The sequence below is a fragment of the Chroicocephalus ridibundus genome, chromosome 7, assembly GCF_963924245.1.
Source record: "Chroicocephalus ridibundus chromosome 7, bChrRid1.1, whole genome shotgun sequence".
NCBI lineage: Eukaryota > Metazoa > Chordata > Aves > Charadriiformes > Laridae > Chroicocephalus > Chroicocephalus ridibundus.
This window is the reverse complement of record NC_086290.1, coordinates 42,629,247-42,653,579: the sequence shown is the minus strand read 5'-3', so window position 1 is coordinate 42,653,579 and position 24,333 is coordinate 42,629,247. Positions and strand designations below refer to the sequence as shown.

At 48.5% G+C, this 24,333-nt stretch overlaps 1 protein-coding gene across 1 annotated transcript in view; it reads right to left on the bottom strand.

The window, feature by feature from the left end:
* The window catches only part of COL6A3 (collagen type VI alpha 3 chain), a 65,733-nt gene that overhangs the window by 2,149 nt on the left and 39,251 nt on the right, over nucleotides 1-24,333 (bottom strand). Inside the window, exons 18-44 of the mRNA XM_063340410.1 lie at nucleotides 23,348-23,374; nucleotides 23,191-23,235; nucleotides 23,032-23,085; nucleotides 22,795-22,857; nucleotides 22,329-22,394; nucleotides 21,583-21,636; nucleotides 21,357-21,392; nucleotides 20,782-20,844; nucleotides 20,410-20,472; nucleotides 19,602-19,664; nucleotides 18,859-18,921; nucleotides 18,050-18,100; nucleotides 17,485-17,520; nucleotides 17,316-17,378; nucleotides 17,101-17,163; nucleotides 16,402-16,434; nucleotides 16,260-16,296; nucleotides 16,140-16,151; nucleotides 15,484-15,977; nucleotides 13,863-13,962; nucleotides 12,655-13,353; nucleotides 11,293-11,401; nucleotides 10,271-10,551; nucleotides 8,208-8,468; nucleotides 6,332-6,406; nucleotides 3,755-3,934; nucleotides 3,589-3,642 (exon numbers count right to left, since the gene is read on the bottom strand). Coding sequence (XP_063196480.1) covers nucleotides 3,589-3,642; nucleotides 3,755-3,934; nucleotides 6,332-6,406; nucleotides 8,208-8,468; nucleotides 10,271-10,551; nucleotides 11,293-11,401; nucleotides 12,655-13,353; nucleotides 13,863-13,962; nucleotides 15,484-15,977; nucleotides 16,140-16,151; nucleotides 16,260-16,296; nucleotides 16,402-16,434; nucleotides 17,101-17,163; nucleotides 17,316-17,378; nucleotides 17,485-17,520; nucleotides 18,050-18,100; nucleotides 18,859-18,921; nucleotides 19,602-19,664; nucleotides 20,410-20,472; nucleotides 20,782-20,844; nucleotides 21,357-21,392; nucleotides 21,583-21,636; nucleotides 22,329-22,394; nucleotides 22,795-22,857; nucleotides 23,032-23,085; nucleotides 23,191-23,235; nucleotides 23,348-23,374 — 3,145 coding nt within the window. The remainder of the gene's footprint in view (nucleotides 1-3,588; nucleotides 3,643-3,754; nucleotides 3,935-6,331; nucleotides 6,407-8,207; nucleotides 8,469-10,270; nucleotides 10,552-11,292; nucleotides 11,402-12,654; nucleotides 13,354-13,862; nucleotides 13,963-15,483; nucleotides 15,978-16,139; nucleotides 16,152-16,259; nucleotides 16,297-16,401; nucleotides 16,435-17,100; nucleotides 17,164-17,315; nucleotides 17,379-17,484; nucleotides 17,521-18,049; nucleotides 18,101-18,858; nucleotides 18,922-19,601; nucleotides 19,665-20,409; nucleotides 20,473-20,781; nucleotides 20,845-21,356; nucleotides 21,393-21,582; nucleotides 21,637-22,328; nucleotides 22,395-22,794; nucleotides 22,858-23,031; nucleotides 23,086-23,190; nucleotides 23,236-23,347; nucleotides 23,375-24,333) is intronic.

Below are 24,333 nucleotides of genomic sequence, written 5' to 3'. Positions count from 1 at the left end.
TACAGAGTACCTCAGCAACGACTGCTGGGGTAATTCAGGTCTGGAAGTTATCTTCTGGTAATCTAGTTCTTCGAATCATGCCTTTTGTAAACCAGGTGCCAGAAATCAAGCTATTTAAAGGACTTGTCCGAAATTGTAGTTAACAGCCTCAAGCCTTTTGCAGCCCCCTTCCAAATCACGCTGGGTCCCCGGAAACAGCTCTTTGTTAACAACGAAGGTGCCTGAACCGAAGCCTGAACCTCGCGTGAAGGCGGGATTTTGTGAGACCCAGAGCTCAATGCTGGGAACAAATAATTTTATATTCACTTTTCTACTGTTCTGCCTGTCCTGAGCAATAAGAAAAACTAATCGACCGCTAATTGCGAGGGGCTGAGAGATCTTCCCAGGGCTCCCTGTCCTGGGAAACAGAGCCCCAACATACCCACGAATGACTATAGGAATGAGTATAGAGATATAGGGCGAATATATAAGAAGGTGCATTTGCCAGCAAGTTTCTCTGGGGTCTGGTGAGAGCAAAGGCGCGCTAAACCCTTCTAAAGTTTTCAGGGGCAGAAAGGCGCAGATCCTCCCAGAAATCCCAGCTAGAAAGTAGGTCTGGCAACTGAGCCCAGGCAATAAGAAAGCCCTGGCGGCGGGTTTACTTTAAAGGAAATTGTGGCCGGTGCTGGCGGCTGCCCAGAGCCCAGGAACGCTGCAGCAAGGCCGGGACGCTCCCGGGGTAAAAATGGAAATGCCCAGACCAATGTCAGGCATGCTTCTGGGCAGATCCTGCCAAACATCTAAACCCTTTCTGCCAGCTCAGTTTAATTGCATTTTCTTTTTTCCCCCGCCCTCCGTGCCGCGAGGGATTGAACAGATAGCTGCCAGAACAATGCTGTGGTCGAAGGGGTCAAACTCAAGTGGTCATGACGGAGATTGGGTGGTTTGTTTGAGCAGTGGGTTTTCTGTTTAGATAGGAGGAGCTGGGAATATGTCTCTTCCGAGAGAGGAGGCATGTCCGAAGGGACGTGCCTGCCCATCGTCCCACTCGAAATGCAACTTTTTGAAACAGGATTTCTGTTTTAATCTCTGTTTTTCCTTGGAATTTGAAATCAATATTGGCCTTCCAGTTCAGCTTTGCTCTTGGGCTCCTACAACCCAAAGCTTCCCCATGTCTTTGGCAGGCTCTTTGCCTTTTAATATTCAGATGTATTTTTTTTCAAAGTCCATCTCCCTTCTTTCCTGCCTTCCAAAGGCCAGCAGATATGAATACAACACCAGCTACCCCGAACCCTGTGCACCTTTTTGGGAATCCAACCAGTAGCCAAACCATCCAGCTGATGGGAGGTAAGACACAATTTTTCACTGCAGCGCGGGGTGCAGGCAGCCTGGCTTTTAGCCCCCTTGGTTCCCTCTGAGAGTGGAAGCAGCCTTTGGGATCGGCGGACGCACAGGGAAATTCAGCCACCGCTTTAGAGCCAGGTCTGGCTTCGGGAAAGCTGCTGAAAAGCCACTTGGATCATGATCTTCAGTTTGCCTGCCCTAATATTCACACCATGGCGGGGGGGCTTGTGCCACTGTCCAGTCTCGGAGCACCGTCAAACACCATCCAGTAACTAACTCCTCCAGATGAGCCACTGGATGGCGTTTTAGCAAAAACCTCCCCCCTTACCAAAAACCCCAAGCCCAAAACACAACAAATTAAACAAAAGCTTATCCAAAAATTTCAAAGAATTGATGGAGAGCAAGAAGTAGGGAGTAAAACTGCGTTCTGAACCATGGCTGGCTCTGGCAGGTCGAAAAGATGGGGACAGCCCCCGTATGCCAGAGTTTTAATTCGTCCCGCGCAGAAAATGTACCTGGGCTCCCCAGTTGCAATATTGTCACGGTAAATAAATAAATAAATATAAATTTAAAAATTCAATAATTAAAGGTTAGCACGACCTTTAAAAGGCTTCAAACGGGAGGTGGGTCTGGGGCATGGTTTTGCACCTAAAAAGCCCTGAGGTTTGGGAGACCAACTCATTTCTCAGTGTTGCACCTGGCTCTGGTGCCCGGCATGGGCTGAACTTGAGAACCCAACCCAACACTCAGCATTTTAAAAGCCAAGCTGCCCGTGAGCTCCCACATCTCGTTTTCCGTGGTTGAGTCAAGCTCTGGTTTTGCAGAAAACGAGAAGACAGTGGTGAACAGAGCGGGAGACCCTGGCAGGGCAGGCAGAGACGTGAGCGTCCCTCCAGGGCCCCTTCGTTGCTTTTCTTGACTCTCTGCCCAGGGCAGAACGGCGCCAAGTTCATGAAATATCACTTTAGCCTGAACAACAGTTGCTGGAAACATCATCAAGGCATGTGACGATGATCAGAAGGGGTTGGTCTAATGGGATGAGGCTAGCAGAAACACGTGCCCTCTGGAGAAAAAAAAAAAACAAAACACATCGGGAAGGCTTCCCTGCTCTGTGAGGATGAAATCCTGGTCCAGATTGGAGCCATAGGTTTCTGCACAAGCCCTACGCTGCTTCCTCTGCTTGAGAAGTCCTCAAGCAGCAACCAACGGATCTTTGTCCACGATATTTGTTCACAGCCCAGAAGCACCTTGTAATCTCCTTTTGCAGGCAGCTGCCACCCCAGGCATCTCCATGGCTAGTGGTGGCCTCCTCCCCGATTGCCTGTGTGTTTCTGCAGGGGAATCCACAGCTGGACTCAGGCTGCGCCGCTGCCAGTGACAAAAATTCCCAAGTCTGATTGAAGGAGCCTAAGATACACCTAAGAAAATCAAATGGGTGGCAGGAGTCCTTAATTTGCCTTTTCAAACCCTGTCAGGCCCCTACGAGGATTAAACCCCGCCTTTAGGTACCAGAGCTTGCTTCACGCCTAGGTTTCCCTCCCGTCTCTGCAAAGGGCCATGAAACGCCACCAGAAGCAGGAGGACAGCAAGGCTTTGCTGGGGTCAGATTCCCATTCCAACCCCTTGCTGAACCAACACAGGTGATCGCAAGTCTTTACTTCCTTCCCAAGTCTTAAAGGGGTTTGCAAACACCACCTCTTAATCTCAGAAGCTCCGTGAGGTGAGAAAGGTCGTTGCTCTTTTCCTGTGGGCTTCTCCCTCACCTTTGGGTTTTTATCTTTTGGCACAAAAGGAAAACATCTGCACTCAAGACCCAAGCCCCCGTGGCATAATTTTCTATCAAGTGTTTTGGTTACAGGCAGTGAAACGTTCGCAATTCTTTGCACGTCAACAAAGGCCCACCACTGAGTGGTGACATTGGTTAGTCATGCAGTGATAATAAAAACTGCTTTGGGACCGTGCTGTGCTCCAGTTCAGCAACCCCACACTTGTCGAGGAAATCCAGTGCGGGATTTTGCTGTGTAGCTGTGGTTTGCACTCGGGTCGTGCAAACACGACATGTCCTGGTGTGACAACATGCATGCAAGGTGACTTGCTCATGCAAAGCAGACAGCAGGGCATGGTCACGTCAAGGAGCAAATGAAAACCAAGCCTGTACTACTGGTGATCTCGTACTGGACAAGCTTGGATGCATGCTATGAAATGGTTGAGGTGAAATGATGGATTTGCTTTGGTTTGTGGTTATTTATCTTTTTTGAGTGTTACCTGACGATAATCTTTTCTCAAGGGGTGGCTGCTGCATGGCTTTCTCAGCTGCTGCTGGAGGAAAAAGTGCGTGGGTTTGGATTTGGAATGACGCTTTCTCTCCGATCCAAACATTATTTGACAATATGATAAAAAAAAAAAGGATTAAGCCCCACATGGTACTTACATGGTTTTAAGCATTTGCTAATGCACTCAGCTTCGGCCTCAAATCTATTGGCATTACCACCACAGCCACCATACCAACCCTGGCTGCAGATCTTGTTTTTGTAGTCAAAGAACCACACAATCTGATAGTCCTTGCACTGCATGCCCATGTCAAAGTCCAGCAAGCAAGGGTCTGGCCAATCTGCATGTCAAAAGGTGCAAAGGTTAACTGACTCCGAAAGGGTTAAAAGCTGAAAAAGCAAAGAGATTGAAAAGAAAAAAAAAGAAAAGCCCGGTACAGGACTGGCATTTCCTTGCCACGTGATTTCTCTTGCTGAAGGCGAACCTCCAGCTTGCCTCTCCCCATTCTTGATTTCCTCTCACGTCTGAGTCCCTGGACCAAGGTGGTGGGAGCCCCTTACTCCCCGCCGGTGCACGCAGGATCAGGCCCTCACACAACTCCCTCCCTGCCCATTTTCAAAGTTATTTGTCTCGACAGTAACTTTGAAACCTTAAGTGTGTTTGGTTTATCTCTAAAAGCAAGCCGCACCTGGTAGACTTTAAGGCTTGATGAGGATTTAAAGATATGCTCCTTTCCTGCCCAGAAATGATAATTTAGGTGCAAATCACGGAGTTTTTATTAGGAGAGACAAGCCATCCCTCCTAGCAGCTGCTTTGCCTATATAAGAAAGGCAGAATTTGGGGCTTCCTCTGAGGTCCGTCAGAAGATCGACACATGGGTCTCTCCTGTTGCACAGAGAAGACTTGCCCCGGGGACAGGACAAGAGGTAACGGGCACAAACTTGAGCATAGGAAGTTCCACCTAAACATGAGGAGGAACTTCTTTCCTGTGAGGGTGGCAGAGCCCTGGCACAGGCTGCCCAGAGAGGTGGTGGAGTCTCCATCTCTGGAGACATTCCAAACCCACCCAGACGTGTTCCTGTGCCACCTGCTCTGGGTGACCCTGCTCTGGCAGGAGGTTGGACTGGGTGATCTCCAGAGGTCCCTTCCAACCCTATGATTCTATGATTCTATGACTCGGCTAAACAACCCATCCCAAATCCCCTGCCCTGTTTAATGCCTTTATCCTTGAAAAACTTCAGGTTGGCACCCTCAGGGAACATATTCCCCCACATTGCTGGCCGCCATAAATCCTTGGGCAGAGGCGTTTGCCACAAGTGCGTCAAATGAGGAGCTGAGGTCTGCATTGAAGTGCAGAGTGAGCATGCAGCACATCCATTTTCCATCCCCAGGCAGACACAAGGCTGCACACCTTGTTTCCAAAAGGCTGGAACAGAGCGGGTTAAACAAAGCCTCCCCCTGAAAAGGGGTGTGTGTCACCTGGTGAGGGCTGCGGAGGGGATGCCTGTGCCAGGGAGAAGGATCAATCGTGTGGGAAGGGTGGGATGATGGGACATGCAGCATGGCAGAAACGAGATGGTCCCTGCCCAGCACCAGCCCTCAGCCCCTCTGCTGCAGCAAGCTCCGTTGGTGCCACCAGCCAGGCACGAGGTCCATGCTCATCCCTTGCAACACAAACCACCAGACCCCACCACCAGCTTTGCAACCCTTGCTGCTGCTCAGTGCCTTCAGCCAACATCTCCCCATGCTCTCGCATCTCCTCAGGAAGAAAGCGAGCCATAATACAAGCAAAAGGCTTTAAAAAAACAAACAAAAAACCCCCACAAAACCACAAAAGAGTGAAGATTCAGGGATGAATTTTGGATGCCAGATCCACAGTTGGTGCCTGCAACAGGGCTGTGCTGCTTTATGGAGGCTGAGAGCCCTTCCAGACCCATGGAAGAAGGGTTGCAGCCTGGCACTTACGGTACAACAGAGTGGAATAACACCGATATAATGAGCTTGATTGTCAACAAAAGCAGTGAGATGACACATGAACAGTAATTACGGGTTATTAACCCAGGTTAACAGGATTAACCACAGAGCAGGATCTGAGAACTTGCTTGTTTAGCAGTTTACTATATACACCACCAGTGGCAGAGAAACAGGGGATGGGCAGATGGGTTAAACTGGAGGGAGGCTACCATTTAGCCAAATTTGTGCAAATGTTTGACAGTAACTCCCTTGCGATCCCTGGCTGTTGGTCAAGCTCTTGTTGAGAGCTGAGTGATAAACTAAGGACCTAAGACCTACTATTTGCCCCAAATTGGGAGCGAGAGTGTGCACAAGCATCAGGTGATGTTCTGCATCCACACCTACACGTGCCAGGGAGGCCACGGGGCACAGCCTGTCCCAGGAGAGCGGCCAGAACCTGGACACTGGCTCATCGCCCACCCTTGCGCTGCAAACAAGACCTGGTTTGAGTCCACCATGAAGACCACAGCGACTTCAGGGGGCTCTGGTTCCCGACCCCAAGAGAGGGTTCAGGTCTGCATGGACGAGGCTGTCATCTAGCTCATAATCTGCCGGCTCTGCAAAGCAAAGGACTCGCAGATCCATTGGTCCTAGCAGGGCTCTGAGAAAGGCTGGGTTTGGGATCAGGCAAGGGGAAGGCTGGTGCAAATGGCCACGCTCTCGGTGAGGGTCCTGGCAGAGCCCCCCGCCCCAGCCCGGCGCTCCCACCATCACCCATACTCACCGCTCTCAGGCCCTTCCAGGGGCTCAGTGTTGAGCATCATGTTGGCCAGGGACACCTTGGGCTGCGCCGGGGTCTCTGGGGGAAAGAAGCAGTGGGGTCAGCCAAGGGGAAGGGGATCTGCAGCGGCGCCCTCGGCGCAGCCGTAAACAAACTCACTGGCCCCAGCTCCAGCACAGGGGACTCACACCAGTCTCAGGAGGCAGTTCTGGATCTGTTTACCCTAGCACATACATTTCAGAAATGTTTATTGGAGCCAGCTGACGGGATGAGTAATCCACGACCGCCCAGACGCACTGGGACGGGTTCGTCCTGCTCTCCCCAGCCGGCAGCTTTGCTGCGCGGTCGGGCTCGTCCTAGGTGGTGACTGTGAAGGAACATCCCCAGGGCCCCACACTACTGCTTTGGATGGTCCCTGCTCAGCCCACAGCACACAACTGGGCAGGGGCTCTGGAGAAGCAAATGTGGCCTCTCTGTCGTTAGTTTAGCTTTGCACCTCCAGCCTTAAGAGATAGCAGAAAAAAATTATGACATCCTCCAGGGGAACGAGTAGTCCATGATGGATCTTCTCATGCTCCCCTGCAGCCCTCAAGGGTTGTCCATGCCTGCTTCTCCTTGACCACACTCCTCCCATCACAGCCCTCTGAGAACTATGTTGTTGAGGACTGTTGCTGGGGGAAGAAAGCTTTTGTGATGGAAAGGAGAACATGGTTCCTGTTGCATCATGCCCTGCATGACTCCACCATATGGCATCACGCCCCTTTCCCAGGGCAACCTGTGGCTCACTTTCCATGGGGCTGGAGGGCAGAAGGGGGCTGCAGCCACAAGAAGGGTTGGATTTGCTTTTCTCTGGTGGAGGGTTATGAGTGTGGGTAAGGGGGGGAAGGTCCTACCCAGTGTCCAGGTCACATCTTGGGGGCACAGGTAGCATCACTGTTGCCTGCCCAATCTGTTCCCATTTGACATTTACTCAATGGGAAATGCAGCTTCCCGGGGCATCGAGAGCTCCAAGTGAACAACATGAAAATGTTTCTTCTACACATTGATGTCTTTTCTCAACATTTTTGTGGACACTTTTATTGCTCGCGAAGGTAAGAGACTTCAGACCTGATCCAAACCCACTGATGCCAATGGAAAGGCTCTCTGTGGTCGCTGAAATTGGCTCTGAAGTGCCAGAACAAGCCAGATGCAGCACTGGCAGGACCAGCGCAAACTTCTCCACACCACCTCTACGCCAAATTATGTTAAAAAAAAATTCACTGTGTCTTACACAGCAACTTTTGGCCATGCCAAAGGGTTTGATGAGGCTTACATGTGATCTGTACACATGGAGCTTGCTTCCCCAAAGGACTAAACCCTCTGCTTAATCTCTTCTTTATGTATTTTTGGAGGGGTAATGTAATATGTGCAGCAGGCAGGTGGCTATGGAAATAGTAATTGGAGAAACAGCTTTTCTTGCTTATTTTGCAATCAGGTTGGGCTGAATTTACTCTGTGTTAACCCAGTTTGACTCTTATTATTAATTACAGCAATGCTGGCTGGACCCCACCAAGACCCATTGTTCAAAGCCTCCTGCGTGCACAGTAAGACTAAGCCCCCACTCTGGGACTGGCTTTAATTCTCCCATAATCTGTGTCGATTTAACACCACTGAAGTGTCAACTTGCATGTGCTAAAGAAACACATTTGCAGCATTTCGTAACCAGGTCCCTGCTGCTGGTCCGGAGGATGCCAGCCATGCAGTGACACAACCGAGCATTGCCAGGGCCGGGATCGTTGGTACCAACTGATTCCTCCTCCCTTACATGTGTGCATACATTTTTCATGCCCATTTTATGAAAAAAATAAGCGTTGGTGTGTTTTCCTCAAGAGGTACTTACTTGTGCTGAATGTCCCTGTGTAGGTCACTTTGGGTTGGGATTTCTGGTAGCCGGTAACAACAACAAGGTATTTCTGTCCGCTTCTAAGTCCTCGGATGGTGTGCTCAGAGCCGGTCAGGTTTTGCTTCTGCACAAGAGAGTGGTCATGTGCTAAGGTGACGGTGATATCAAAAATGTAGGTGTTGTGTGGCTCGGGGCTGGCCCAGCGCAGCCTGGCACTGTTCTCCGTGACATCTGTGATCTGGATATCGTGGGTCTTTGCTGCAATGCAAAATCAGAAGAAGAAACACTAAGCAAGGACTTGAAGAGGAAAGGTCTCAAGGGAAAAGTGTCTCGGTGCTGCAGGATCTCCTTCCCAGTCCACAGCAAACAAATTTGTCCGCAGCCAGTTGTGGCATGGGCAAACTGAATTGTGACTTTGCTATCTCAGGTGCCCAACCCAGCACTCTGCAGGGAGGCTTTTTTTTTTCCCATAGCCCAGATGATTTACCAAGTGGTTTATTTATTTTCTAATGATCTGCTGCGATCTAACAAAGCAAAGCAATTTTTTTTTTTTTTTTTACGAGATTTACGCAGCTTGAAATGTGGTTCCCAGCACAACTTTCCCAACAACTGGAAACGTATCCTTCTCCAGGGTGCAATGGATTCACTGAACTGCTGAAGACCTTCAAGCAAAGCCTGCTTAAGATCAAATATAACCTCAGACAGGTCAAAGAAACTATTAGGGAAAGGTTTTCCTGCTATGGCAGAGTGTTGGAGGAGATCTTTATAAACATTGCTTGGAAGCAACAGTGGAGCAAGAAACGCCCAGAAATGCTTGTTCCTCGGAAGCTGATGAAAGTATTAACCTTGCAAAAGCTGATTGTTTTTATTTATTGCTTTTTTTATTTAGTATTTACACGGGGGCATGCATTCATTGACTGGTTAAGCATCCCTGTGCTTTGACACGTGTTCTTTGTTACTTGTTCCGCTAGTGCAGAGCTGCCTGCGCTCCCTTGGAAAAACACGTGGGGGAACTCCTTTACATGAGCTGTGCCGATGTGAAAGAGCTTTAGCGTTCCCAAATAGGTCTCTGCACTGATTCAGTGGTGAACTAACTCAACTAACTATTTATATTAGCTGACACAGAATTCAAACAATGCCATTGTATGAATCGCCATAAATAGCAAAACTTAGCCGAGGGATAACACTACAAGGAAAACATAGAAAGCAAATGGGCCACACTGAAAAGAGAAGCGCTCTGTCGCTGTACTGCTGAGCTAGGCAGCACATGATGGATTGTCCCTTCTTTAGATTGCTTGTGTTTTGCCTAGAGGCAGCCTGTCCCCCTCCCGGTTTTGCACAAAATTCTCAACACAAGTTGACAAAGCGCAGATTTCCAGTTTTGCACCTAAATACTTGTTTCTGCAAGCACAAAATCTGGCCTCTGAGTGATGTTCCCCAGAGGAATAATCCTCTCGGGGTGGAAGAAAAGCCACAACCCACTGTGGTACAGGCAAGTGAGAGGCCCTGCTCATTACCCCACCTGGAGTGCTGCATCCAGCTCTGGAGCCCTCAGCACAGGAAGGACATGGACCCATTGGAGAGGGGCCAGAGGAGGCCACGAAGATGATGAGAGGGCTGGAGCCCTTCTGCTGTGAGGACAGGCTGAGAGAGTTGGGGTTGTCCAGCCTGGAGAAGAGAAGGCTCCAAGGAGACCTTAGAGCCCCTTCCAGTCCCTAAAGGGGGCCTACAGGAAAGCTGGGGAGGGGCTGTTTACAAGGGCATGGAGCGATAGGCTGAGGGATAACAGCTTTAAACTAGAGCAGGGCAGGTTTAGATTAGACATGAGGAAGAAGTTCTTTGCACTGAGGGTGGTGAGACACTGGCCCAGGTTGCCCAGAGAGGTGGTGGAGGCCCCATCCCTGGAGACATTCAAGGCCAGGCCAGATGAGGCTCTGAGCAACCTGATCTAGTTGAAGATGTCCCTGCTCACTGCAGGGGGGTTGGACTAGATGGCCTTTAGAGGTCCCTTCCAACCCAACACATTCTATGATTCTGTGTGGGGACAGCCCTTCACGTACCACCTTGTCTCCTCCTGCCGCCTGCCGCGGCAGCTGTGGTGCTCGTGGTGGTGCGTCCGGCAGCCTTGGCGTGGGCGGTGGTGCTTGCTGCACTCTGCGTGGTGGCGTTCACCTGGACCACAGTGCTTGCTGTGGTCTGGTCGGTGGCTCTGGTCTGGGCCGTGGTGCTGGCAGTGGTGGTTCTGGCACGGGTGTTGGTGCTCGCAACTGGCTTGATGCTCGCATTGACTGTGGTGCTGGCATTGAGGGTCCGGCTTATGGTTGTGTTGGATGCCGCATACCTGTCAAAGCAAAAGCATCTGATGTGGCTTTCCCTCCCGCTTCCCCTCCATATAAGCAGAATTTTGGAATTGGAGAGGAGTTGATGTAGAAACCATTGGTAAGAATTCCCTGGAGGTCAATAGTCTTTGTCTGCTTTGGCATGCCCACAGCCAAGCAGTGAAAAGCGCCGCAGAGCACTGCCCACTGCTTGGGGCAGAAGTCTATACACCAAATTCATGCACATAAAAGTGAATTCAGTAGACAGATCTGTAGCGTGCCTGATTCCAAGGGGCTCATCCTTCTAAAGCCAGGACAGCTCTGTGCCAGTGACGAGTGAGTCACACAAGCTTTCACTTCTGTTCAGAAAATACGAGGATATATTCTATGATGGGTCCTGAATATTAGACAGTCCAGGGAAGCCCAGCCCCTGAAAAGAGTTTGTTGAATGGAAAACCCCAAATTAATAGCAATTTCTGGAATTCCTGACCTGCGTGACAGTAGCATATGCCTCCTTCATATCATTTATATGAAATTCAACACAAATTTTAAATTACGTGTGTACTCATCTATCCTTCTCTATTAGATCCGTCGTTGCTCTTTTGCCACCACACTAAAGGAACTGGTAACACACTGATAATCCTGATTGTTATCATTGAAGCTGCTTTTTCTTTTTTTTTTTTCCCAAACAGGGACTTGGAAATGAGTACTTCTTCCCCAGACAGGCTTAATAAAGCTTTTCTTGCAGACAAGGCACTACTTACACTGCTTTGTGCCCGGTGTGCCCGGGGCTCTGGCTCTTGGCTTGCTGGTCACTCTGGAACCACTCACACTGTTTCCTTATCTCTGGAGACAGGTAGAAAGCAAAGTCGCCTAGAGACAGAGAAAGCGTGACATTAAACATTGGCATTGAGGATGGTGGTTACCTACCAACGACACATTACGTATATTTCCTCTTGATTAAAAAACGCCTCTTCTCTTCTTGCTTGCTCTGACAAAAACTATGGAATATCTCTTGACCTTTGGTGTGGTTACTGCAGCATCCCGGGCTGGGAGATTTGTTATTACAATTTACAAACATGAGAACAGTAACTGCAGGATACCAGAGGGCTATATGTCTTAGTCTGTCACATGTAAACAGCTTTCTTATAACAAGGCACTTCCAACCACACAGTTAATATTTTTTCAAGAGTTTGAAGTTTCCAGGACCCCTGTAAGTGGTAAATGGAAAAAGCAAGCTGAGAAAACCTAAACATTTATTTCCAGGGAAAGATATGCTCATGTCTGCTTCCTATTTAGTGCAACACGTTCCCGAATCACTAGTTTATTAGCCCAGTAGACTGATTTTTCAGGACTTTTTTGATAAAGGTAGCTTTCCTAGAAAAGGCTCATTTCTTGTCCTTGCTGGCCAGGTCTGTTTATGATCTCTGGCAGCTGGCTTTAGCTGAAGATCCAGCCTGGGGTCTCCAGCTAAGACGAGATGCAAATTTTCGAGGCACAATCTGCACATCCCAAACACAGCAGCAGTATTTATCCCTCAGCAAAGAATCCTGCTCATCTGGTCCTTAAATCTGCGTAGAGCAACTCCAGATCTCAGACTGAGCCGTCCAAATGCCTGCGAGACATGATTATGCTGAAGTTGGGAAGAAAGATTTGCTGGCTGTTGAGGGAGTTCAGGAGGAGTGCCTGCAGGCTGCCGGGCTGCAGAGGTCCAAGAGCTCCAGCAGGACCAGACCCTATGGGACGTGCGGTAGATGTGACTAGCAAACCAGGCAGGATTAGGTCAGATCCCACAGATGTGCTAATGGAGACCAAGTCAAACCAGACAGAAGTATAGACTCTACTTGGAAGACCAACAGACTGCACGGGATGGGCTGGGGAAGCCAAAGTGAACAAAACCCAGATGTATTTAACTAGGCTGACCTATAAGCAGCAACAAAACAGACCAAACAACACAGAACATATAAAAAGAGATTAACATTCCAGTGGGCCCCGCAGCCCAAAGAGGTGGTTAGTCTAGAGCCCACCCAACCAATGGGCAGGTAGACCAAATCTGGCAGATCAACCCCTCTGAGGTCACACTTTGCTCCTTCCATAATACTTTAGCTGCAGGGTGTTTTACTTACTTCTGATAAAAGATGGAAGCAGTCTCCCAAAGCGTAGTAAGGGCTCTTCATGAAGCTCTCCTGGTTTATCGACCAGTTTGAAGAACACATCGTTTGGCTCACTAGCTAGGCTATAGATATTCTTGGCATTCACCTTCCTGCCGATGCCCAAGACAACGAAGAAGTACCCTTTGCATTTTGCATTGATAACAACCTTCTGCAGGTATTCTAGTTCTTGTTTATTCACCTTTCCGGTCATCATCAGAACTATGACTTTTAGATCCCGAGGGTTTGGTGCACTTTCAAAAATATGAGCCATTGTGTGTTCAATTGCACTTCCTATAGCTCTTGTGCCGTGGAGCTGGGTCATTTGGTTGTGAAGGTAATTAATGATCTTCTCTTTGGATCCATAATCAGTTAATGAAAACTCAGTTTTTACTGGCGGGAAGCTTGAGTTGGTTTCGTATTCATAAGGAGCTTGCTGGAGAACTGCCACTCTTGCGTGGTGCTGAGATACTTTTGGCTCAGAGCTGATTTCCAGGTTACTTACGAGGTGGGAAATGTACTTCTTCATCTCGTTGAACTGCAGAGGGGTGGTGGACTCCGAGCTGTCCATGATGAAGGCGATGTCAGTGTCTACATCTGTTGGGGCTGCCCTTTTGTCTCTGAATACAGGTCTCTGACTACCAAAACCACAGATGGGATCAGGGTCACACACATCTAGGGAAGAAACACAGTAGGTTTCAACTGGAGGAACTGAAGAAGACCCTCCCTTGTCACTGTAAAAATCTCTCGAGTCACATGAAATACTGCTATCAAGCCATGAACATTCACTGGCCCATTACTTGATACCAAAGTAATTTCAGCCCAAAACACATTTAGTTATGCAATGACTATTTTTACATGGTCCTTTGGCCAAAGGGATCCCTGAAGTGCTCTGTCATAAATGGCAGAAAGCCATGTTTTAGAGCACTTAGTTATCAGTATTTGGGCTGTAAAAATGGGAACCGGCCAAAAAAGGAGCTTCCAGTTGCAAAGTGGAGAACGCCCATGCTGAACAGTGAGCCTCATTCACAACGCCAGTGTTTTCTGCTCAACCTAAGAATCCCTTGTCTTCAACAGAAAAAGGGCTGACTCCCAACTGGGCTTCGCTTCTGCACCACTGACAACCAACTGCTGCACGACCAGAAGGACTTGGCACTGTCTAGAGGAGAAATTGGATGCTTTACCCAGACAAATGTGACAAGTCAAAAGCCTCTGGATAGTTTCATTCAGCTGACCGCCACTGGTTGGAAGAACAATTGCATGTCCAACCGCTGTGTTGTTGATCTGGTGAGACGCAAACAGAAAAACATGGTGTTAGTAATTCCACCTTCTGTTATTTTCAGCTCAAAGTAGGGGAGGGCAATCCACAACTCTAAGGGATTCTCTACTCAGCACGCTGCTTTTGGTGGATCCCATTTGGAGGAATCTAACACCCCTGACATCAGTTAGTGGGACTAGTTTAGAGACATAAGCTCCAAGAAAGGGGTGAAGCACTGCAAAAAGTGCTCAACATACTCGTCTGGGGCTTTTTTGTTGCTTTAAATCTCTGTACTTCCTCTCTCTCTCTCTGCCAATGGTACTTCTTATCGAGTGCACCCTCAGCAAGTTTGCAGGCAACACCAAGCTGAGTGGTGCTGATGACATGCCTGAGGGATGGGATGCCACCCAGAGGGACCTGGACAAGCTCGAGAAGTGGGCCTGTGTGAACCTCATGAGGTTCAACAAGGTCAAGTGCAGGGTCCTGCATGTGGGTCAGGGCAATCCCAGTATCAGTACGTGCTGGGGGACTGAGAACAGCCCTGCCGAGAAGGACTTGGGGGTACTGGCGAATGAAAAGCTGGACATGGGCCAACAATGTGCACTTGCAGCCCAGAAATCCAATCATATCCCGGACTGCATCAAAAGAAGCGTGGCCAGCAGGCTGAGGGATTTGATTCTGCCCCTTTACTCCACTCTCATAAGATCCCACCCAGAGCACTGCATCCGGCTCTGAAGCCCTCAGCACAGGAAAGATGTGGACCTGTTGGAGTGGGTCCAGAGGAGGCCACAAAAATGGTCAGAGGGCTGGAGCACCTCTGCTGTGAGGACAGGCTGAGAGACTTGGGGTTGTTCAGCCTGGAGAAGAGAAGGCTACAGGGAGACCTTATAGAGGCCTTCCAGTACTTAAAGGGGGCTTATTAGAAAGATGGGGACAAACATCTTAGCAGGGCCTGTTGTGGCAGGAGAAGGGGTAATGGTTTTAAACTAAAGAGGGTAGATTCAAACTAGATATAAGGAAGAAATTTTTTACAATGAGGGTGGTGAAATACTGGAACAGGTTGTCCAGAGAGGTGGCAGATGCCCCATCCCTAGCAACATTCAAGGTCAGGTTGGACAGGGCTCTGAGCAACCTGATCTAGTTGAAGATGTCCCTGCTTATTGCAGGGGGGTTGGATTAGATGACCTTTAAAGATCCCTTCTAACCCAAACTATTCTACCATTCTAGTTTCCCACCCTTTGCCTTTCTGTCTCAAATTAGACCTTTCTCCCTATAGGCACCATCTTTTCTTCTGTTTCATACCACACCTGGCACCCTGGAGCCATTTTCTGGGAAACAAATGACTCATAACCTCACTAGCGTTTCACAACATGCACTGTGTTTTGGATTTCTCTCCTAATAGACACACTGGATGAGTCTGGCCAGCATTGCTTTCCCAGCACTATGTACTTGAAAGGCCTGTGAAAGCCAACCACCACCTATAAGAGTCAACGCCACCAATCTCCTCAGCAAACCAGACTAGGAAAGAAAGGGTGAATGACCCAAACCTCCAGAGCTCTGGTGAGAACCGCATCCTGCCTGCTGGTGAGGAACACAGGCATGACCCCGGCATCGTAGAGTTTCAGTACAGCGTCGTTGAGCTGTGGGGAGGCTCTCGTGTCCCCATTGCTGAAAAAGACAGCCACCTTCCTCATAAGGAAGCCGCTTCTGGCACGCTTAAAGGTATTCCTGGCCACAAAGGACATGGCGGTCTCCAGGCTGCGTGGCTTCGTAGTCAGGGTTGCCTGGAAGTTTTGGATCTGCTGGAGGAGGCTTGATTTCTTCCTGGCATCAGCAAAGCGGATCTCTGTGGTGACCTCATTGTTGTAGGTGACCAGAGCCACCCGGGCACCCCGAGGACAGTTGCTCTCAGCGATGGTTAAGTTGTTGACCACTCTGAGCACGGTTTGCTTCATCCTGTTGAAAACTTCCCTCACGACACCCGAGGAGGTGTCGATAGCAAAGGCCAGCTCAGTTGGGAAGACTGGGCACTCCTTGGGACCTGCCAGAAACATGCGTTGGGAACAAATAGTGCCCCAAATAGTTGCCAGGGTGCAAGGACCATGTCCTCAGCGGGGGTAAACCATTCATACCACGTACGCGGGGAGAGAAACAATTCTGGCATATGGTCACACTGGGATTTAAAGGACTGAAGGTGACTTACCATAGCAGCAAGCTGTGGAAAAGATGGGGGAAAAAAAGCAGTTTGGTCAGTGCCGTTCATGTAACATGACAGGCATACAAGGGTAGTGGCAGGGAATTAGCAAAGCACTGATGTACTCACGGCATTTGTCTTTGATGTTCCGCACAAGTGCACATTGCTTTAGAAAATAAAATGAAAGAGAGAGAGAAAGGGAAAAAAAAGATACGTGACACAGCCAGCAAAAGAGTATTTCAAACCAAGAGAGAAATGATGCCACACTTACATCTCTGGATTCTCCTTTATCGCCTTTAAGTCCCTGTTTAAAAAAATAAAGTAAAATTGATGAGTGTGTTGTTTATTTTCAGGGTGCCCCATGAACCTAGTTGGAATAATTATTTAACCATGGGTCATACAGAAGCTAATGGAAAACCTGCCTGTTTTCAGTTGCATTTCCAACAACAGGAGGAAGTGTTTCCCCCTGTGAGGGGTGAACCTAGCTGAGACCAAACCCAAAAGGGACATTTACGATGCTCTAGGTTCATGTGCAAAGCAAGCCAAGTCACCTTGGCCTTCCTCGGGTGCTCTGTGCCAGTCAGATTTGGTCATGGACCACATCCTGTGTGGGGTGATAAATGATAAAGAGCTGAGAACTTCCTAGAAGGAGCTTTACGTGGCATGCTGCCGTGGGGACATCCTAGTGTCTGATAAGAACCCGTCTCTTGACATTTTCCTTCTGCTGTGCGTTGCGGTTTGAGCATGGGTGAATATTTATCAATGATAAACAGATAGTTAGAAATTTACAGAGACGCATCCAAGGCAAATAAAGAGGAATTTGCCCAACTTGAAATTAGCAGGAGATGGAGGTGGGCATATTTTTCAACCCCTGGCCCCAGTAGGGACCACCTCGTTTCTCAGAAAGGCAATCAGGAGTCTCTCTGGGGAGGAAGGCAGAGGTTCCATCAGCAATGCAATAAACACTTACAGATGGCCCGGGATATCCAACCTCTCCTTTCTGACCAGGCGTCCCAGGATCTCCTGCATTTCCCTAGAAAGAGAGAGAGAGCAAAAAATATCCTCTCCATGAACCTCTGCAAGAGGACTCCCAGGAGCGTGGGTCAACACTTAGGGGTGAAAAGATGTACACATCTTTCAGGCCATTCATGCAGAGGGGAAAAATTGTGTCATGGTCCAACTTACTCTGCGGCCTCTGTTTCCTTTAGGGCCAGGGCCTCCAGCACCACCACGGTCACCAGGTCCACCCTAGTTGGGGAAAAACACAAACGCGAGCTCTAAATTCTGCACAGAACCATGGGTAATGGCTACATTGCTTGGAAAATGAATGCATGGGTCATGGGCTGCACCATACCTTAGGCCCTGGGTAGCCTATGAAGCCACGTTCTCCCTGAAACAACATAAGGGTTTACATGAATATTGGGTTTTAGAAAATTATCCTGATTCTTCAGGCAGATCTGTAACAACTGAAGGAATTACATGGAGGAAAAAGAAAGTGAGACTGCAAATCCATTTTGCAATTTTGTTCCTCATATGATTAGCGAAAAGCTAACAGCTACTCTTTTTAAGGTCTGATTGCTCCTCTAAGGCTAAGTCCAACTGTAGAGAACTATCAGAGATGCTGGCATATTGTTTTCAAAGTCCGACAGGCATTCATGGGGCTTTCTGGCTAGAAGGTACAAAAGGATTATGCCTCCTCCTTGAAGAAGCTGATTTACATAGGCAAAACCAAGACAAAGACAGAGGGGAAACGTTTGAAGAGTCTTGCCTGATCTTCTCACCAGGGTGCACGCAGGGCTGCTTTTTGTCCCTGTATGCATCTGACTTCACCCAGGCTCTGTCCTTACCCATCTGCACTGGCTACTTCCTTATCCTTGGTAGCTCCTGTGGGTAGATGGGCACGCTGAGCACACACCTACCTTTCTGCCTTTAGGGCCTGGGCCACCAATTCCATCTCGTCCATCATCACCCTAAAATCAGAAAGCCAAAGTCATTAATATGCCATCATATGTGACTAGCTTAAACCTCACAGATCCAGTAGCATCAATAAAAAGAGCCCACTGATGCCACAGGTCTTTCAGAAGTCCTTCTTTAGGTGAAATTATTGCAAGAAAAAAAAAAGTACAAAACGGTGGTGCCAAAACTACAAATCTGAATTAAAACCTGCTTAGTATACACATATAATGTGTAAGACCCAGGTGGAAGCCAGAAATTGGAAGCAGGTTAGCAGGTCAGTCAATGCTAGGGGCGTACTTATAGCTATGTCTGACCCAAGCTTGTCCTCCCTTGCTTTGCACAAACCATTTTTTCCTCAGTTGGCTCCTCAATATACACAGAAATGAGAATCAGGCCCCACAAAAGGGCTCACTTAGTCCATACATCCTTTTTATAGGTTACTTTAGACTAGCACATGGGGTCAGCTGAGGGCATCTACCCATGCCTCATGCAATGAGCCAGGATGAGACCAAGCAACTCTGGACAGCCTCGGCCTTGCAGACTGATCTCCGAGATGTTAAAACTCGTTTTTGAAGTGAATATAATTCACCTCCTCAAAGGGACTACCATGCTCACGCCAGCTGAAGACATAAGGCTGATTTTCCTCTCTCATATTGTACTATGGAGGATGCAAAGACCAGAGGGGAGCTAAACTCTCCACTGTGGCTCTTTTGCCACAGGAGAGGCTTCAAGCCCAGCATCCTTAAAGGTGTGAATGCATGGCCACACTTACCATCTCTCCTCGTGGGCCCTGTTGTCCATTTGGCCCTTTGGGTCCAGGGTTTCCAGGCTCACCCTGAAAACAAAAGCATCTGTTAAAGCCTGCGCTGAAACTCCAGGCAACTCTCAGCCTTCCCCACCCCATCAGCTCTGGTTTCTTTACATAGACCAGCCTGCAGTGGTCCTTGCAGTAGAAAGTCATGGCTGGACCTACGTGGCCAGCAATGCTACAAAATGCTTGCCCTTTAGTGGCACCATTAGTGAATTCAGGAAAGCTGAGCAATGGGACATGGGAGACCAGCCAACTCCCACCACAGGATGGTGTTTGCTTTTTATAAACACTGCAAAAATAAAAGCTCTCAAGCTCTGGGCATTTCGCCAGTGCAAAGGGACAGTGGAGCAGCAGCCATAGACATGAACCAGCGTGTGTGAATCTGGAGAGAAAAAACCGTACGGCAGGTCTGGAGAGAGCCAGCATGACCACCTTCCCATGTGGGCACCAGCTGAGAATCTACCCTAGAAAATTACTCGGGAATCTCAGTTACTCAATTATTTTTGCCTCTGTTCAATGAAACAGGAGCCTAATGAAACATCAAGAGCACAGATCTTGCTCCACTCCACGCTGTGCCATCCAGTGAAGACAAGCTAATTCCACTCCAAGATGTTAATCTCCAGTATTTTTTTAAGCTGACTCTTATCCAGAAGCTTTTCATTGTTATTTTAGTTGCTGATGCCCCAATGTTCGTGAAGACATACCTTTCGTCCCAGGGGACCGATCCTGCCCTGCTCTCCTGGGGTTCCTGGTGGTCCACTACCAGCCTGGAACAGAAACAAGGAGAGGCACATTGGCAACGTGTCAATAAAACTGGGTGCCAGAAACTGGGGGATTGGTTGACCGTAGAAATTATGTATTAACAAGTAGGGCTGGTGCCTCCCAAAGGACCTTAGGAAATTCAGAAGTCTAAGTCACAGTTGGGAAGAGATGAAGAACCGGGTCAGTTGAATGCAAATATCAGCAGCAACCTATATTATTCCCAGGGCTACCACCTGAGAAAGGCGTAAACAGGAGGGAGAAAGTCCCGCTCAAGATGGGGAAATGCAAGATGCGTCTGGCTTTATGGCCACGAGTCTTGCTCGGGTGGGAAGCAGGAGAAAGAAATAAATGCATGGGGGGCCCCCAGCAAGCATGTGAGATGGCCACGCTCTGGCCTCAGAGGCTGAAACACCACAGAGGATGCTCTGCCAGTCACTCAGGGATGTTCTTTAATTAAGATTGCAAACCGTAATGAGCCATATGCTGAAGTCCTGATCCCTTTGTGATTGCCTCTAACTCTTTCTCTTTTGTAACTCCTGATCAAGAAATCTTTAGCATAAGTTGAGGAGGTCTGTACTCAAAGAGCGTGAGGAGGACTGTACTCAAAGACTGTGTTATAAGAGAATGAAACAGAGTTAGGGCCCTAAAGAGGGAAACGGAAAGACACATCGGCCGCATCTTATTAGCTGAGCGAGATGTTCGTGCCGAGCAGGGTTGGGTCAATGGCTGAGAAGTAGCAGAAGGGTTTACCCTGGGTCCAGGAATGCCCTGCTCTCCTCTTATGCCTGGCGTGCCAAGCTGGCCGGGTGGACCCTGTGCAGGGAGAAAAGAGAGACCGTGTCAAAGCACTTGAGCAAAACCACACCAGAGCTACATGAGATTGCAAGGGGAAGCAAATGCTGCAGCACCCGAAAGATGGTTTTCAAGCACGTCACAGCTCGGGAGGTATGAATGGAAGGGGAAGCTTGATGTCCCAGGGAAGGACAGCCAGGCCATAGACCACCCAAAAATAGCCAAATCCCAACAGTCCTCGCTGCTGAGACTCTTTGAGGGAGCAGCTGTGATGAAATAACACAACAGCATCATGACATAATACATACACTTTGCCATAAACTCACTGACCTGTGGCCCTCTCATGCCTTGTTCTCCAGCCGGCCCTGCTTGACCAAGTGAGCCTTTAGTACCCTTGAAATGCAAAACAGGACAACACAGGTTAGCATGGGGGGACGTGGTCAACACTGTGGGGAGGGAGAGGGAATTTGCAGCAGCATAAAGAGCAGGAAAGAACAGTTATTTTAGGGAAGAATAGTTGTTTGGGGTTGTTTTTGCAGAATATGGTTATAGCAGAGAATGAGCACAGAACTGGCAGGTTATTTTGCCTCCTGCAATCAGCAGACATCAATCTCCTCCATGCTTTGGCCCCATTATGCTGCTCCAGCAGCCTATGGAGGAAAAGTATCTGAGTAGGCAACACTGCAGAGGATGGCCAGGCATGTGGTTGCCTGGTTTTGCACCGAGTCCACGAAGGAGCAAACAGGGAGATGAGCCAGAGGGGAAGGAGGGAAATTTGAAGGAGAGAAGAGGCAGAGAGGAAGAAGCAAAGCATGTCTCTTCTCTTGGCACATCCCTTGGGGTCCTGTGGCGGCCTGGCCAGTGGCATGGCAGGGGCCCCAGGTGTTGTCCCCATCACCATTTACCTTAACGCCTATTGGTCCCCTTCGTCCTGTCATACCCTGCGAATGAAGAAACGAGACTTGTTAGGCAAATATGCAAGCACTTGTGTTCTCTGCTGCTTTCAGATCTGTGTGTCACCACTTCTCTTAGCTTTTTAAGGTTGAACCCCTGGCTCTTGTAAAAGCAAAATACTCGGGAAGGCAGGAGGGTAAACAGTTACTCTTGCTGGCTGTGGGTCTGGCAGCTCACCTTCCTCCCAACTCCACCTTCTTGGCCATCCAACCCTGCTGGTCCTGGCTCTCCCTAAGGGAAAAGCAAAACTCAAGTAAGAGCCCTGAGACAATCAGGGGCCAGGAAAATAGGTTGATTTCTCAAAAAATGGGTCCTTTCACACTCTCACCCAAGCTACTTGATATTCCCACATCAGTGGCAATCCTTCAACTCATGGAGACTTGCCATCAAATTTCCAAGCTAGCGCAAGCCGACATTCCCATTCTTTGGGAAATGCCTTCTGACATTTTAAGATGCATTTTTATCCTGAGCTAATATGAAAACAAATGTGTTTTTTTTAATTTTCCAAGGAGCACATGAGGTTTTCTTTTCAAAGGTTTGAGGTGAATCAGGACGTTCAGATTTGGTATCATCTAAACCGTTGTCTGCTTTTGACTATGAGCCTCAAGAACATGGGAAGTTAATTTCCAAGTACAAAGTTGTTTTCACTGACAATCTCCCAAAAAGGCATTGTAAAATAAAATAATAATTAAAAAAAAAAAAGCGCACTCTTTTTACACAAAACATCTTCTAAACTGACGTCTTCCCAGACAAAGTTTTGGTTGCAAAGCAGTAACATTTTCCAGTGGAAAAATATTCCATCTGACAAGTCACGATGAGTTTAAGAACTTGCACCTTTTTGGCAACATCCGCTTTTCTTACTTTCTCTGTCCCATCCTATTGTAAAAACCAAAAAATAACAAAAGACAACAAAGAAACTTTACCATTGGCCCAATTTCACCCTTTTGGCCTCTGGGTCCCCGTTGAGTATTATCAGCTCCTGAATCTCCCTGAAAGCAATAGAGCAATGAGAAACATCTGCGTAAGTGGGACACAGAAGTCAGACATCGTGAACTGCTCTGCTATAGCTCAGAACCAACGTTCCTTTTTTTTTCTTTTTTTCTTTTTTCACCGAATTAGGTGAAGCTTTATTTCAGACAGACACAGCTTTTCAACTGAGAAATAATAATATTGAGGAGGAGGAAGAAGGGGAATTTTAATATAATGAATTGTGATTGAGAGGTTGGTCTCAAGAGACATGCGTCACCCACATGTCTTCTTCGAGTCCCCGGACCTGCCACTGCCAAGCGGCATTTATAAGCCTAAGTGCCAAAGGGGGTCTTGCTGAAGACTCCCAGGACTGGTGGAAAGTGGGTGGAAAAATCAAGAAGATGCCTTAGTGATATTTACCGGATCTCCACGGAGCCCACGGTCACCTCGTTCTCCTCGTTCACCTTTAACTCCCTTATCACCCTGTGGGAAGAGACAGAGAGTTAGCAAGAGCAGCCCGGAAAGCGTCTCTGCTGCTGCGCACCTCTGCCCGGGTCCTCGGCCCTAAGGGGAGCGTGATGGCGTTCCGCTCCCTCCTGGCTCAAAGCCACCTTTTCAGCATCATTTAGCCCCACCGTAAACATGATAAAAACCTACCCTCCTGCCAGAGTATCCCTTCTCTCCAGAGGATCCAGGCAAACCTTTGTCTCCCTAAGAAAGAAAAATATTTTATGATGTTTGCCACTTTCAAGGTGCTTCTTAGATGCTTAACCAAAGGATCTCTTTATAACGAGAAAAATTATTAAAATGACTGACCTCTTCTCCATCAATGCCATCCAGACCCATTTCTCCCAGTTCACCCTGCAGAAGAAAGGCAAGGGACAAATGCTCACTGAGGGCAAAGGGAATTGGGGAGGGGGATACTGATGCGTCCATAAGCTCACCACCATGGCATGAGGAAATAGCTCCATACCTTCTCTCCTGGGAATCCCCGAGAACCCTAAAGAGATCAGAAAAGGGAGTTACTCCGCTTCTGCCCAGTCTGTCACCTTGGGAGGTGGTGGGGAGGGGGTGCTGTGCTTGGTGGCAGACCCAGAGCCAGGACCAGGGCAGGACAGCCAGGGCTTGCTGCACCAGGGTTTAACTGTCCCTTATTTCTTTTACACTAATCTTCTTCTTCAGTTGCCTCCTCAACACTTGTACCAAGATAAAACATGTGCATTATGGGGTTTAGCCAGCTGATCCAATAAAATAGCTTAATACTCAGCCACAACTCCTTCTCCACTGACTCTCCTTTCTCCCTGCACCCATTTTTATATGAGTCCAGATCCAGTCTCAGTGCCTTTGTCCAAGGCTGGACAGCTTTTTAAAGAGGCTCAGTACCTCAGCTGCAAAAAATGGGCTTGGTTCAGGCACTCCTCCGCTCCCTGCCAGAGGATCCTGTGGTCAGAGCAAATGGTAGGAAACATCCCCTTAATATCGCTGAATATTTCCCATAAATATATTATATGTTTCACCACCTTTTCTGGCTTGTGACACAGCTGCTGTCCTGAACCGTTTGCTCAAGGTTCCCCTTTAAAGCAGCAACCATGGCTCACTTCTCTCCCTTCTCCCCAAGAGCGGATTTCCATCCACGTGCCGTCCCAGCACCGGGCCAAGACACGCACACGCCGCTTCTTGGTGTTCAGAACAAATCCATCTCTTCTCACATCTTTCGCCTAGAGCCAAACTGCAGAAAATAAATCAGCCTTGTCTGCAGATTGAGCCTGGGTTGTTGGGCTGCCCTTTTGCTCTTCATAGCAACGCTAAAGCCATGACGCTTGCTGAAAGCCTTGGTGCTTAGCCAGGTGGACACCACCACTCGAGTGGACTTGGCAGCTGTCACATGACATCCTAAAGCAGCAGGAGTGGCCCTTGGTGGACTCCCACCAGCTGGACTCTGGGTCTGCGCCATGCAGG